The sequence below is a fragment of the Rhinolophus ferrumequinum genome, chromosome 20 (assembly GCF_004115265.2).
Source record: "Rhinolophus ferrumequinum isolate MPI-CBG mRhiFer1 chromosome 20, mRhiFer1_v1.p, whole genome shotgun sequence".
NCBI classification, from domain to species: Eukaryota; Metazoa; Chordata; class Mammalia; order Chiroptera; family Rhinolophidae; genus Rhinolophus; species Rhinolophus ferrumequinum.
The window spans coordinates 32,037,060-32,051,287 of record NC_046303.1 but is presented as its reverse complement, the minus strand read 5'-3'; the positions used below and the strand labels follow the sequence as shown (position 1 = coordinate 32,051,287).

Below are 14,228 nucleotides of genomic sequence, written 5' to 3'. Positions count from 1 at the left end.
CCACTTCATAAAGTATTAAATAAAGTTTGTTTGTATCACCTAAATTGTTTTCTTTAATCATTTTTTAATAGGGATTAACTATAAATAGAAGTTTCAGTACTTTGTTCTGACTATCCAATAGCTCATCTTGTACTTTGTTCTGACTATGCAATAGCTCATCTTATACTTTGTTCTGACTATCCAATAGCTCATCTTGTACACACACTCCCTGTTGAAAACCCATATTTTAGATAAGGCAGAAAGAAAATGAGTCAAAAATTAGCAGGAATGACTTGGATAGTAGTATCAATGAAGTAAATGGTGAACATAACAGGATAATGTGTCTGGAAGGAAACTAAAACTGGTTCCCAACATATTGAGTCGGAGGTACCAAGAGATACATACTCAGTACAGCTGTCCCTGAGCTATGTGAAAGAGGTCTGGAGCACATGAGAGGAATCCAGGTTACATGCATGGATCCAGTGTATAGTTGAAGCCGACTCGTAATGTAGTTTTCCCAAAAAGAAAAGCAGGCAAACGAGAATTCTAAAAGGCACTTTCATGTAGGGGGTTTTAAAGCAAGAGGACTCTCTTCTTAGAGATGTATGGGAAAGGAGAGAAGAGAGCCCAGAAGAATGTAGTGACATGGAAGCCATAAAGAGAAGATTTTAAGAAAGCAAATATTTCAACTATGCTGCACAGCCAAGAAGGATGAAGCTAAGACAAAGACATTGAACTTGGTTGACATTTGAACGACTGGTTTCAGTAATTAAGGAGCAGAAGTCAGTTTTCAAGTGTTTAAAGAACCAATGAGTAGTTGGGGGAAAAATGGGAACAGTAACCATAGATTGTTCCTTCAGGAAGTTTGACAGTTAAGGGAGAAGAGAGATTATGTAGAGAATTAAGGAAGGTGCTCTAAAGAGGAGGTGTTTGATTTTATATGTATAGCAAATAGTGAAAAGGGATAAACTGAAGGTAAAGATAAAGAAGAAACTTTATGAGACCAGGTTCTCAAATAAAATGATGGTATTGCAACAATCAAGGTAGTAGATAAAAGAGATAGATTTGGGAAGGGAGAGGAAGAATTTTTCAAGTCAGAAGGGAACTATGGTTAATACCGTATTGCATATTTCAAAGTTACTAAGAGAGTAGGTCTTAAAAGTCCTAATCACAAGGGGAAAAAATTGTAATTATATATGGTAATGTTATTAACTACACTTATGGTGGAGATCATTTTGCAATATATACCATTACGTTATACACCTGAAACTAATATAATGTTATATGTTAATTATACTTCATTGAACAAAATCACATCAGTATAAACAGTAATGAATGGACACAGTGGAACAGACACAGTTTGTATTAAAGATTCTCACCTCGAAACTGTGCTCCTCCTATTGCACTGGCTTCTCCATTTCGGTCTCCTTTTCCTGTCCTTTTTATCCCCATGACCTCCTGTGGTACAATGGGAAATAAATATTTGGTTTTTAAAAAAAAAAAAAAAATGAAGGGAAAGGATAAAGTGTGGTAGTTTTTTGTTTTGTTTTTACGCACCTTGAACGTGTTCCTATCAGATGGTTTATCTTTTTATCAGCCCATTAGGAGGGTGAGGAAAACTTATGAGCATTAGTTAACATTCTGGACAGTTTAGGGGTGGGCAAATAAACTTGGAGCCACTAACTAGTTGTTAGCATCATCCAGATTTGAGCTGAAGAAAGTTCAGTCTGATCAGAAGTATGTCAGATCAGAGGAAGTAAGACTAGATTTTTGAGCCAGCACTGAGGAAGATGAGTTAAAAGGATGAGAAATTCAGGCAAGAAAACATGACTTAACCAAGGCAACAGCAAGGGGATGGAAAGAAGGCAACATATTTGAGTCATTTAGAAGGGAGAATGGGAGTGGAGCAAGTGTACATGACAAAGTCAATACCACTCTTTCTAGAAACTTATCAGAAAAGGAAAGAGAGACAGCGAGGTAAATACACAGGAACACAGAGTTCATGGATGTGTTTCACTAAAAAGAGAAACTTACTGGTAGGAAAGAAACAGCCAGGAGAGAGGGAGAGGTTCAAGATGACACAGACGGAGGATGGAGTTTTCAACACCTCCAAGAAAGGGGGACAATAAGAGATTCACAGCAGAGGCGAGGAATTAGCTTTAAACTAGACGGAAGAAAGGAAGAGCTCCACAAAGTATTTACAGTATTTCAGAAAGCCTTCTGGAAATTGCAATTAAATAAAATGTCAAGTTTCTTTACTTTTGGCAGGCATTAAATCAACTCTGGTTATTGCACACTGATCAGAAATTCTAATTTGCTGTTGATGACATCATAGAAATTTCTAGGTTGTGATTGGTGGAGCATATATTGTTAACAGAGTTATTTATCTGGTTTTTACAATATCTGATTTAATTCTTCTAGCAAGCATGTGATCAACCTTGGATTAGAAGAGTGACAGCTGAAATTAAGCAAGCATTTCCAGGGAACAGTGCCTAGTGTTTGTACACTTATTTAACTTTATTGCTTATTAGCATTACATCCATGACAGTGATGTATGTGATTTCATTTAAGTGACAAAATCTTTCAAGATATGGGATCTGTGGATGAAAACATAATAAAATGAGTCCTTGGATGAAAAGAATTGAGATCACAAGATCTCTATTGTCCCTTCACATCTAACATTCTACAATTTGAAGAGAGCCCTATAAACACAAGTTGGGGAATGGCTAAATGGGAAAGTTGTAAAGAATACTCGAAAACACCCCAACTAACCAATGACTCTCTCTAAACAAGGCAAGGAGAAAGGGAAGCAATGTAAATAACCATTTCCACCTGGAAGGCAGCACAGGAGAGACCAAGAATTGAAATTAAAATTAAATAAAAGAAGGGCGGAGGATAGCAAGCGCTTAATAAAGGAGGAGTGCTGGCTTTATTGACAACCACAGAACAGAAATGATTGTCCTGAACAAACTTTTTTACGTTTGGCACATCCACCCAGCCAATCCTTGTGTACACACAAATAGTGAGATTCTTTTCTCACCACCAATTACAAGCTAGGCTCATTCTGAATCTTCTACTCTTTGTGGTGTATCTTCACCCACTGGAACTGGGCAAACTGAGGGCTTTAAAAAAAGTTACAAGAGAAATGGGCCAAGAAGATGAGTTAAGAGTTAAGACTGGTCTTATCCGTGGGTTGGGTGCTTGTGCTACCAGCAGTCTCAATACCTGGCAAACCTGGGGACAGCCAGGCAGACCAGATAGATAACCTTAAGATAAACACTGGTGACGTCGGGGTGGCCTTCGCACCCTACTAAACAGGTTCAGAGCGTAGAAAGCTCAGAAAAAGAGGAAGTGGAACTATGTGTACTTTTCTTCCGGAACTGTAGTTCTGTTGCCCCAAACTAGGCTCAAGTACCGGCCAGTAAACCAGATAAAGCCCCAAGGCTCGCTTTCGGCCCACGCTGGATCCCTGGTCCTCTCCTCACATCCCCATGTCTCTGCGGCAGCCACTGCCGCCCGCCGGCGCCCGTGACCCGGTGACTCCGGAGGGCCGTCTGCGGCCCGTGACCCCGGAGCACTGGGCATCCGGACCCCCCTCGGAGGCGCAGCCGCTATTAAGGCAGGAGGCTAAAGGGGAGGAGGAGGAAGGGGAGGAGACAGGCGTCCAGGGCGCCTCTGGAACCGGCACGGCGGAGCAGCGGCGGAGGGGCTGGGGGGAGGCCGCTGAGGCCGCTGGAGCCGAGGAGGGGCAGGTGGAGGCCGGGGGCACTGCAGCGGCGGGGTCAGGTTCCCCGGCGGGAAGCGCGAGTGGCGACCGCGGGGACTGGCGGCGGCTGCTCGCCTGGCTGCGGCGGCGGCAGCCCCAGTGCTGCCCCTGTGCGGCGCCCCTTCCCCGCTCCGCCGCGCACTGTTGTCATGGAGGAACCAAGATGGCGGCTCTGGCCTACAACCTGGGCAAGCGGGAGATCAACCACTACTTCAGCGTGAGGAGCGCCAAGGTGCTGGCGCTGGTGGCCGTGCTGCTGCTCGCAGTGTGCCACCTCGCCTCCCGCCGCTACCGAGGTGAGCGGGCCCTCCCCCTGCCCCGGCTGGGGGAGGAGGCGACGCGGCGGCTGGAGGCCGCCCCCCGCGCCCAACACACGCCCACGCTCACGCGGCCGCCCGCCAGCCCGCGCGCCGTGCTCGCGGGGGAGGCGGTGCCCCCACGTGCCCCCAGGTGTCCCCAGCGGCGGGCCCGGCGCTCCCGGCCGTCTGAACGGACCCCAGTGCGGGCCGCCACCGTACGAGGCCCCGTGATTCTGGGTCCCCCGAGCGCCTGCGCTGGGGTCGGAGGCGACAATCCGGGCCTGGCCAGAGGGGCTGCCGGGGTCCCGGTTCCAGCGAGAGCTGGCTGGGGGGAGATGCGCCAGGCCCGGGGCTCGCGTGCAGGAGGTCGGACAGGTGGCCCTTGGGGACCAGCCCGGGACGCACGAAGGCAAAGGCCGCCCTGCAGTGGGGCACCTTCGTCAGGAGTGGGGTCGCCGATTCTGCGCCCTAGGGGTCCTGCGCCTTAGCTTTTGTTTAATCCGTCCTCTGCCCTGTAACTACAGCCGGGCCAGCTGTTGTTGGACAGCGGCAAGAGCCGCCCCATTTCTTTTGCCACTGGGGGCTACAGCTGGCAATAGATGTCCTTGGCCAAATGGAGGAGGTGTCACCCAGCCTTTGTGAAACGTTTGAAGGGTTCTGGTTGCACACTTTTTACAAAGTCAAGGCACTGGGGCAGATAATGTGAAAAGAAGTTAGGGGTTGACAGGAGTCGAGGTGGGCAAGGAAAGCAAGTTGGAAGCAGTTTGAAAAGAGCCTTCGCTGTGTGTTTTGAAATTGGTATAAAGGGGAAAAGGAAATATGACCTTATTTCAGAACGAATTACTCAGTAATCAAGGATATATTTACTTGTCCTTGTTGATTGATTTAAAAAAAAATTCTGTGTAAAAATGTCACTAGGAGAGAGAGTGACAGGCTGAGGGAAATTAATGATATCATCTTTTATTTTTGGCTCTTAGTAATATCGAAACCATTATCCGTGACTGTGAGATTAATTGGTCAAGATGTAATGTGTAATAAATTGACAGGTGGGCATTTAATGCTACTTTCATTTAACTTCACACCCACTTTGGCAAAATATCCAGTAAACGAGGTATTGGAATATGAGCTCTCTTCTCATCCCAGGAAGTCTTTCAAAGTGTAGAACATTTTGATCAATTTTGCTGCTTTGTTTTTACCAATACTTGAGGATTAAAAATCTTGTACTCTAATGCCATACTGGATGAATAGCTCTTTATATAAACACACTAAGTCGATTTAAAAAGATAAATACTTTTATGTCCTTTAGGCCTTTCTCCTCCAGCCTCCTATAGATCACAGCTGTAGGATCTGGCAGGGCCCTGCTTCATCTGCAGTTGCTTTAACAGATCATAAGCAAAATCAACTAGCAATGTTGATGGCATTAGTTGGTGATTTTTAAGAAAATTTTGTAACTACTATTAATCACACGCTAGTTTGGTATAAAAAGATAGTAATCTAACTCAATTTTGTGTAACTTTGGTGCCACATTCCTAAAGGTAAACATCTAATTTAAAGTCATTGCGGTTTAAAAGGTTAAAATTAATTGCAAAAACTGCAATTACTTTTGCACCAACCTAATAATTATGCTTTTATCTTTTGATAAGCTTGGATACTAATTGTTATATTTAGATTATTTCATCCTTTCAAGATCTGTCATCAGCAGGGAAAGTAGAATGTCAGATGGAACCTTATGAGTCAGTGTAGCAATCTGGGGTTGTTTATAAAGCCTCCTCCAGAAGCTAGTTATCAGCTTCCCTAGGTGCTTCAGTGCCTTGAGTGTGAAGCAGTACACCTGGTGTGTGTACTTGCCTAGACTGAATGTCAAGAACTTGAGCAAGAGACTGTTTGGGAAAAACACTCTTACTAGGAACTTTTTAAGCCATCCTTACGCTTTGGCAGTGTCAAACTGAGTCAGAGGCAATATACACTTGATAACCATATACTTGAATCACAATATAAGTCTTTCAGAATAAGAAAGGATCTTCTTACATTAGATATAGAGGTTTTGGCAGTATATGAAAATCCCCAATCTGTGGATATGAATATGCCTCAAGCAAGGTATAGTGAATGCAGTTTGAATACATATGTTCAGTATCTCTTGCTTTATTTACAAACCACAGAAAGTAAGAGAATTACACACAGCAGAAAACAAAGCTTGGTAAACACAGACACGCTAGCATTGAACATTCATTACATGCCAGATACTGCTCTAAAGGTTTTACACATTTTAATTCATTTTGTATTTACAATTCTGTGAGGTAGATACAATTACTCTATTCCATCCTCTGCCCCTGCCCCATTTTTAACATGTCTGTAACCAGGATGAGTGTTTAAAACTTCGATTGCATGTCAAAGTTGAATTGATAACATTTTTCCTCCTGTTACATAAAATAGTGATGTGTTATAATTAACGCTTTTAGATTCATCAAGTTACAGTATTATTTACATTTTAAAGGTGACTCATGAGAGGTTAAGTTGCCTAAGGATACACAATTAGTCAGTGACTGAGGTAGGATGTAGAACCCAGTCAGCTTCACACCATTGGTTTATAGTCTGCCTTTCTCAGAGCTTCTCCCATGGTGGTGATGTATAGAAGATGGAGTGAGAAAGCATTTTCCAGAGGGACATGTATTAAACCATTTAGAAACATTAATTCAACTTCACAGTACCATCCAAGAGTTTTCCTATTCTTTTTCCAGAAAAGTGGTTTTCTAAAAGTTGTATGTGTAGAACTTCAAAATCTGACTATTTAGTTTTTTATTACCTGTGTTTTTGTTTTTGTTTTCCTTCATAAACTCCAGGCTCACAGTCTAAATGTGCTTTGCCCTTTTATGTATCTCACAAATACCTGATTTTCTATGCCTGCAATGGCCTTTCTCTCCTGGAAAGAAAGTACAGATTTTTACCCCAAGGCCTGGTTCAAATATCACCACCACAGAAGTAGAAATTAGGAATTAAGTATTTCTACGGCAATTACTACATACTTACCATGTTGTATCATAATAATTTGTATCCCAGACAAACTGTGAGCTTCCAAGGGTATTTTATTTATCTTTAAATCATCACAGCTTAACACACAGTAGGAACTCCATATACAATTATTGGATAGATTTTTAAAGTCCTTATTTCCTTCGGTGTTCCTCTTAGCATTTGGTTCTTTTGTTGTTAATTGAGTTTCATGTCCTAATAGCATGTTCTGATCTGGACTTTAAAAAGTAGAGTTTATTTTTTTGTGTGTTTTTCTTTTGTTTTGTTTTGCATTATTATTGCCACATAATATAGTAGAATGACATTTAAAAAGTAATTATTCTTTTAACTATACATTTTTTAGGCTTTATCAGCCTCTAACATTACTGAATTACAAAATGTCCATTAATATTGTGATTACAGATTGGAAACATTTCTGTGAAAAGAGGCCAGTATCTGTCACCCTAAAGGTAGTTCCAATCTGGATTATATTTTAATTTTTTAATTGACAAAGTTAACTTGCTTCAAATGCCTTAATTTTGTTGAAATCTAATTCCTTTCTATCATTAGGCATATTAAATACAAATGTTAAACATTCTATGTTTTGGAGAAAAGTAAGTTCAAAGCCTCAGAAATTAAAGCAAGAAAGAAGCTGTAGGTCTCTTAGGTTTTTCTTTCTTTGCTAGAAAAATCCTAATCTATATGACACTACTTGTAATGAGGCACTCCTAGCTTGTCATAAGAGAAATGTAAATGGTGATTTTTTTCAGCACAGACTAAAATATAACTTGCTGAATTTTAGGCAAACAAAATATGCTGTAGACTATATTGTAAACTGTATGATCTGATATTTTCATGGTTGGTAGTAAGAAACACACAGCTTTGGTAAGATAATTCAGCCTAAGGGTACAGTGTGCCAGAGGTATTCTATTCAAAGGAAAATAAAAGTAACGCTTTATTTAGCACATCAGATGTTTTCTTTAGTTGTTATATTTTATTTTTCAGCTTTTTTTTCTTCTGTTTGTCTTTTTACTTATTTTGCTTGCTTTTTAGTATCTCTCTATTACAGAAAAATCATGCATAAAAAACCTAAAACTAGATTGACAAACCAGAATGCTTATGCTTAAGATAACAGAATGAAGAGGAAGACAGCCATTCATCTAGATAATCTTAGTATTGGAGATAGCTGAAGTAAATAATTCTATCCCTTTAGTTACTCGTGTGTGTGTGTGTGTGTGTGTGTGTGTGTGTGTTTTCATAGCTTGATTTATCTGAGCACTTGGCAGTGTTCAGCTCACATTGGTTGTATTAAAGTAGCTATTAAAATTATATGAGGCAATTGAATATAATGACTGGAGATTTTCTTCTGTTTGGGGTTTTTCTGGGTAAATTTTGAAAGCAAAATATGTGCCAGCATATTGCATATTGTTAGTATACATAATAAAAATGTGGCATATTCACTTATTTTAACATCTAGATTTACATTTAGTGATTTGATCCAAAAAATATTTCTTTCCCAGAAAAAGAAAACTTCTTTTAGAGTTTGGAATTTTGTGGAGTTCTCTTTTCTAGATTAGGTTAATTTATTTTTAATCAGATTACAATAGTATTTATTATTACTACTATTTTTATGACAAATACAAATATAAAAAAGCCAATCTCTTCTTGTATTTTCAGTTGTCTAGTTAGCAATTCTTTTACTTTTCTAATGATTCTTTATATGAGATTCTCTCTATTAAAGTAGCTAGTAGGTTGTCTTCTAATGGGACCTTAACTAATATACTGAGACGATTAAATTCAGATATGGGATTATGAAAAAAAAAAACCTTTGCATCATAAAATATTTTAAGAAGAATCATTGTCAACAAGCATTCAGGAGCAAATTAAGAATTTCTTCCCTGGAAAGACCAGTAGTCTCAAAATACGTACTGTGTTTACAGTGTTTTTGTGCTTAGTAACGACTTCAGATGTTTTGCTATAGGTTTTTTTTTTTATATGGGCTCATCAGATTAGAGCTGTTTTCCACGGGCTGAACTACTGAAAAATAGTGTGTGAGTAGTAGTATTGAGAAGGAAACAAAGAACTTTGCATTTTTAAATACATTTTCTGGTGGAGAAAAGACTGATTATTTTAAGATGCTGGCATGGTATGTCCATCTCCAGAAAATCATATTGAGAACCCATATAGATGATTAATAAAGAACATAACCCCACATACTGAAGATTGATCAAGGGGTGTTTCTATTTAGGCTTCTATTAAAAAACAAAACACAAATAACTTTTTTTTTTAAAAAAAGGGAGCAAGAAAGAAAAAAAGAAAAGGAAGAACAAAGACTACCTAGTTATTTGCAACTTCTTATAACTTTTTTAGAATATAAATGTATTACTAATTGGTATGCTCCTGTAGTTCTTTCTTACTCCTCGATTATTTATGTAGCTTAATTTTGTTTTTTAGAACTGGAACTAGTTTTTAATAATTAGAAAGAATTAAGAACTGATTATTTATAGTTTCCTTAGAGAGATGTTATTAAAAATTCTTTGAAATACAAAAAGCTTGCACAGGCTACATTGATACTCTGCTTTCCTTATCAGTTCTCCACCAACACAGTAATACAGTATTTGTGCTTTTCTGTTCTAGTTTAGAATTTATGACACTGAAGTAACATTTTCACTGTTTATACTTAACTGTTTTGCTTGCATCTGTATCACTTTTTGTATGTATGTTAGCCAGATAGATAGATAACTGGATTGAGAAAAGAGATGTGTTCTACTTTAAATATCTTCAGGTCTTCCCTATCCCCACTCTGAATTGTTCAGTACAATATTTGTTCTGTAATATTTCTCTTACCAGATTCCCTGTCCTGACTTTAACAATTTTAAAACAAATAGAGTGTGCTGTTGACTGTTAATAAAGAACTTGAGATTAAATTAAATAATACATATATTATAACCCCATGGTTAATCTAAACATCTCATTTTTCCCTCACCATTTGACATATTTGAACTTTTTAAAGAACTCCAACACCCTCTTTAATTTCTTCACTCATTTAAGCAAATGTACAGAAAATGGCCAAAGGAAGAATGGTGACCACCTGTCCCAGTTTACACAGGACTGGAAGGTTTCCCAAATGTGGAACTTTCTGTGTAAACCTGTGACAGCCCCAGCCAAATTGGGAGCTGTTGGTTGGCCATCCTAAAGGAAGGCAAGAGCTATCAAGGGAAGTAGAGATGCTGAATATTAATAACTGAAATCTACAATTTATTACTGATACTGACCGTGTGTATCTTCGGCCACTTAGTGGCTGACAGTTTTACTAAGTCTTATCTTTGTAAGACTGTAAAAGGATGCAATTTTATTAAGCTTTTTAAGAGGTTCTCGAGTAAGTCTTTTTCTCTGTTCACACATTTACAGAATAGAGATGACATACTTCCTCTTAGGGTAGTTGTGAAAATCAAGGAGTAAGCATAGAAAATACTTCAATATTAACTAGGTTTCCAGACATGCTAAAACACTATGTATTGGAATAGTTGAATTCATTTCCAAAGTTGAATTCATTTTCTCTTTTCTCTCTTAAACTTTTCTTTCCCAACTAGAAGTAGGAGTGATAAACAGATATAAAGGCTAGTTTGAGATTGAGATGATGTCCCCAGAAAAAAACCCTAAAACAGAAGGAATGGCCAGAGCAGTGAATGTACCATTTAGGAGTTAGGAGCCTCTTCTAGGGTGACGGAACTGTCCTTAGTGGCTATTATCCTACTGAATAGTAATGCAGTGATATTTATAGAGTTTCTCATGGATGAGTAATATACACCTAAAAGGTATAGTGAAGGATAGAAAACTTTGTTGTCTCAGAGAGTTTACATGGGGTCAGATAACCAACATATGAAAATTTAACTATTGTTTACAACACTGTTGTGTTTAACTGTTATAGGCAATGATTCATGTGAATACCTTCTTTCAAGTGGCAGATTTCTTGGAGAGAAAGTTTGGCAACCTCATAGTTGTATGATGCACAAATACAAAATCAGGTGAGCTTTCTTCATTGTGTTTTTTGTTTTTTCTAGTATGGATTGAAATATCTAGTGGAGAGGGCTTGATGAAGCAAAGAAAGTGCTGTATGGTACTTCTCTATATGATTGTAGAGAATTGGTGAAGGAGGGTGGGGTAAAAGTGAATCCAAAGTATGATTGATGCCAAAAACATTAGGGAAAGAGCTTTGGCCAAGCTGCTTTCTCTCAGGTGAGATACAAGCATGCCAAAGACAGTATTGCCCTTGAGTGAAAGACTCCTGCTGTGGGTCTTGGAGAGCTACCTCATAGACTAATTCTGAAATAATGGCTATAAAGCAAATATGGTTAGAGTACATCTTAAACACTTAATAAATGGGGGCTCTTCTTATTGAGAGTTAGTTGATCATATAGGGACTGGTAGGTTAAACAAACTTGGCCACCTATTTTTAAAGCAGTGTAACTATGTATAACAATGCTGTACTAATTTCTTCACAAACTATGTCGTTGAAATGTCAATGTACTGATTTTATTTATTTTAATTAATGTTTCTCTGTGATTTCAGTGAAGCAAAGAACTGCCTTGTAGATAAACATATTGCATTTATTGGAGATTCCAGGATCCGTCAATTGTTTTATTCTTTTGTAAAACTAATTAATCCTCAATTCAAAGAAGAAGGAAATAAGGTAAAACTTGTCTACTTTCGTCATGAGGGTATTGTTTTAAAAATTAACCAACTGAATATTGTTAGGAGGAATGTGCCTCTTCACATTAAGACAAGAAACTGAAAAGTTTTACTTTGGTGTTGAGAAACGTGGAGGGGAAAAAGGGATGATTTGCTCTAATGGGGAACATAAAAACAAGATGTGGTGGGGGAAAGTATTGACTGGCAAGCCTTTTATTAACTTAAACTTTTAGTTTTCAGAAATAATACATTCTTTCCATGGAAAAACTTCTAAAAATTCCCTAGAAAGAAAATAAAGGGAAAGTATTCCTTATCCTCCTTTCAATATTTGCCATATTTGTTTTCAGTCTCTTTTTTAAAAACATATTTGTAATGTTTTAGCATGTACAATTTAATGTCTTGCTTCTTTCCCTATCACTTAATTATAATTCACCACATTATGTTTTAAAATTTTTTTTTATTGGGGAATATTGGGAAACAGTGTGTTTTTTCCAGGGCGCAGCTCAGCTCCAAGTCCAGTTGCCTTGTTTTCAATCTTTAGTTGCCGGGGGCGCAGCCCACCATCCCATGCGGGAATTGAACCGGCAACCCTATTGTTCAGAGCTTGTGCTCTAACCAACTGGGTCATCCGGCTGCCCCTCTGGCAGCTCAGCAGCAGCTTGTTGTCTTCAATCTAGTTGTGGAGGGCGCAGCTCACTGGCCCATGTGGGAATCAAACCGGCAACCCTGTTGTTCAGAACTAACCAACTGAGCCATCTGGCTGCCCCATCACCATATTATTATATAATCAACATATGGATCTTCATTAATGGCAGCATATTGAATGGATATAAGCTAATTTTATATAACTTTCCCTTTTCTCAACTTTTGGTATTTTTCTAATTTTTTTATTTTGCAGTTTAAAATAGGATGTTTTTATTTACATTTTTGTGTGAAAACTTTGCTTTTTTAAATTTCCTTAGGATGGAATCTCTACAGTGAAAATATTAGGTTGAAGAAGATACTTTAAAAATTACTGATTATATTGCTAAACTATTTCAATTTATAGTGTAATCAAGGTACATCAGGGCCTAATTTTCTTTAGCATTACTGGTACTGGGCAGTCAAGCTATATAGTTAAAACAATGCAACAATAAATGTATGCTCTTTTTACAGACAAGTTCTTACTTTAAAAATATATCTTCTAGATAAGCATTCTTCTAGGAGAATAAACAAAACTATATGTTATATAATATATACAAAAACTAAATATATATATATATCAAATATATATCTTTGAAAACGTTAACAAGCACGAACATATCTCCATGTTTGTTAAAAATTATTTTTTGTGTGAATTAGCTCATCATATCCTCTTGTTTATCCATTTTGTAAGTTATCCAAGGTGCTATCCCTGTCTTCAATTGCATATGATTGGGAGTGAGAAATGGCAAGGAGAGAAAAGTGAAGTACAAGAAAGTTCAGAATTGTAGGGGAAATAGCTCATGAATTTACGATTAAAATCTGCCTGTCCACATCAGCTTGCCCTGTGGTGAGGAGCTGGAAAATTAGGGACTTCACAACTAAGTACCTAGGCACATAGTGAAGATGATGGTACTGGAGACTAAATTCTTAGGAACTATTCCTTGCAAGAATAGTCCTTAGGCTATTAGGTGTTTTGTCCACTGGAAAAGGCTACTATTGATTTTAAAGCTGAATAATGGAAAATAATACAGTCAACTTTTCATTTTATTTGGTGTCTACAAATGCAGTTTCCGTTTGTATTTATACACAAAATTATACAGACGAGTTGGAACTATTTAATGACATTATTACAGTTCAAAGAAAAAAACTTTAGTAAACTTTTAAAAAGTCGATTTCTGATTTCAAAGAAACAGTTTTAATATTTCTAGACTTAGAATAATGTGACTTCCTGAAAATTGAAATAATGGATTTGGCAACAGTTAGTTGAAAAAGGTATAATGGTTTAGTCTACAGCCAAAAGTAGGTACAATATGGTACATTGCTTCTGAGGCCTACTTATAACACCTAGGTTTCCTTTTTTTTTTTTTTTTTTTTTAATTCTACAGGTGCACAGTTATCCCACAATTATCAAATAAGATACATTTAAATGTATATGCATTTAAAAAGGAAACAAAGACAGTTTGTCACAGTCTTAAAGAAACAGTTGTTGAGAAACTATTTAGTTCAAACTGCTAGTGGAGCATTTGCCAACTTGTGTTTTAGTTAGTTCTCTTGTCTCTGAGCAACTTGAGGACAGAGATTATGTATTATTATTGTTTTTTAAAAATACACTTCTTGTGCCTAGTGCAGCTTGGCATATTATAAAAGCCGACATATATATATGTCGTACATATAAATATATATATATATTTAGCCTTGGATGGTCGGAACAGGAATATTGAAATAATTCTTTGAATTTGTTTCTTTCCTGTATTGAGGCAATCCTTTTTTTTAAAAAAAAAAGAAGCTTTAGAGTAGGACTT

At 37.9% G+C, this 14,228-nt stretch overlaps 1 protein-coding gene across 1 annotated transcript in view; it reads left to right on the top strand.

Moving 5' to 3' along the window:
• The first annotated feature begins 3,364 nt into the window (after positions 1–3,364).
• CASD1 (CAS1 domain containing 1) overlaps positions 3,365–14,228 on the top strand; it is a 49,151-nt gene continuing 38,287 nt past the window's right edge. The window contains exons 1-3 of the mRNA XM_033088494.1: positions 3,365–4,041; positions 10,982–11,078; positions 11,623–11,743. Of these exons, the coding sequence (XP_032944385.1) occupies positions 3,471–4,041; positions 10,982–11,078; positions 11,623–11,743 (789 nt within the window). The 5' untranslated portion in view covers positions 3,365–3,470. The remainder of the gene's footprint in view (positions 4,042–10,981; positions 11,079–11,622; positions 11,744–14,228) is intronic.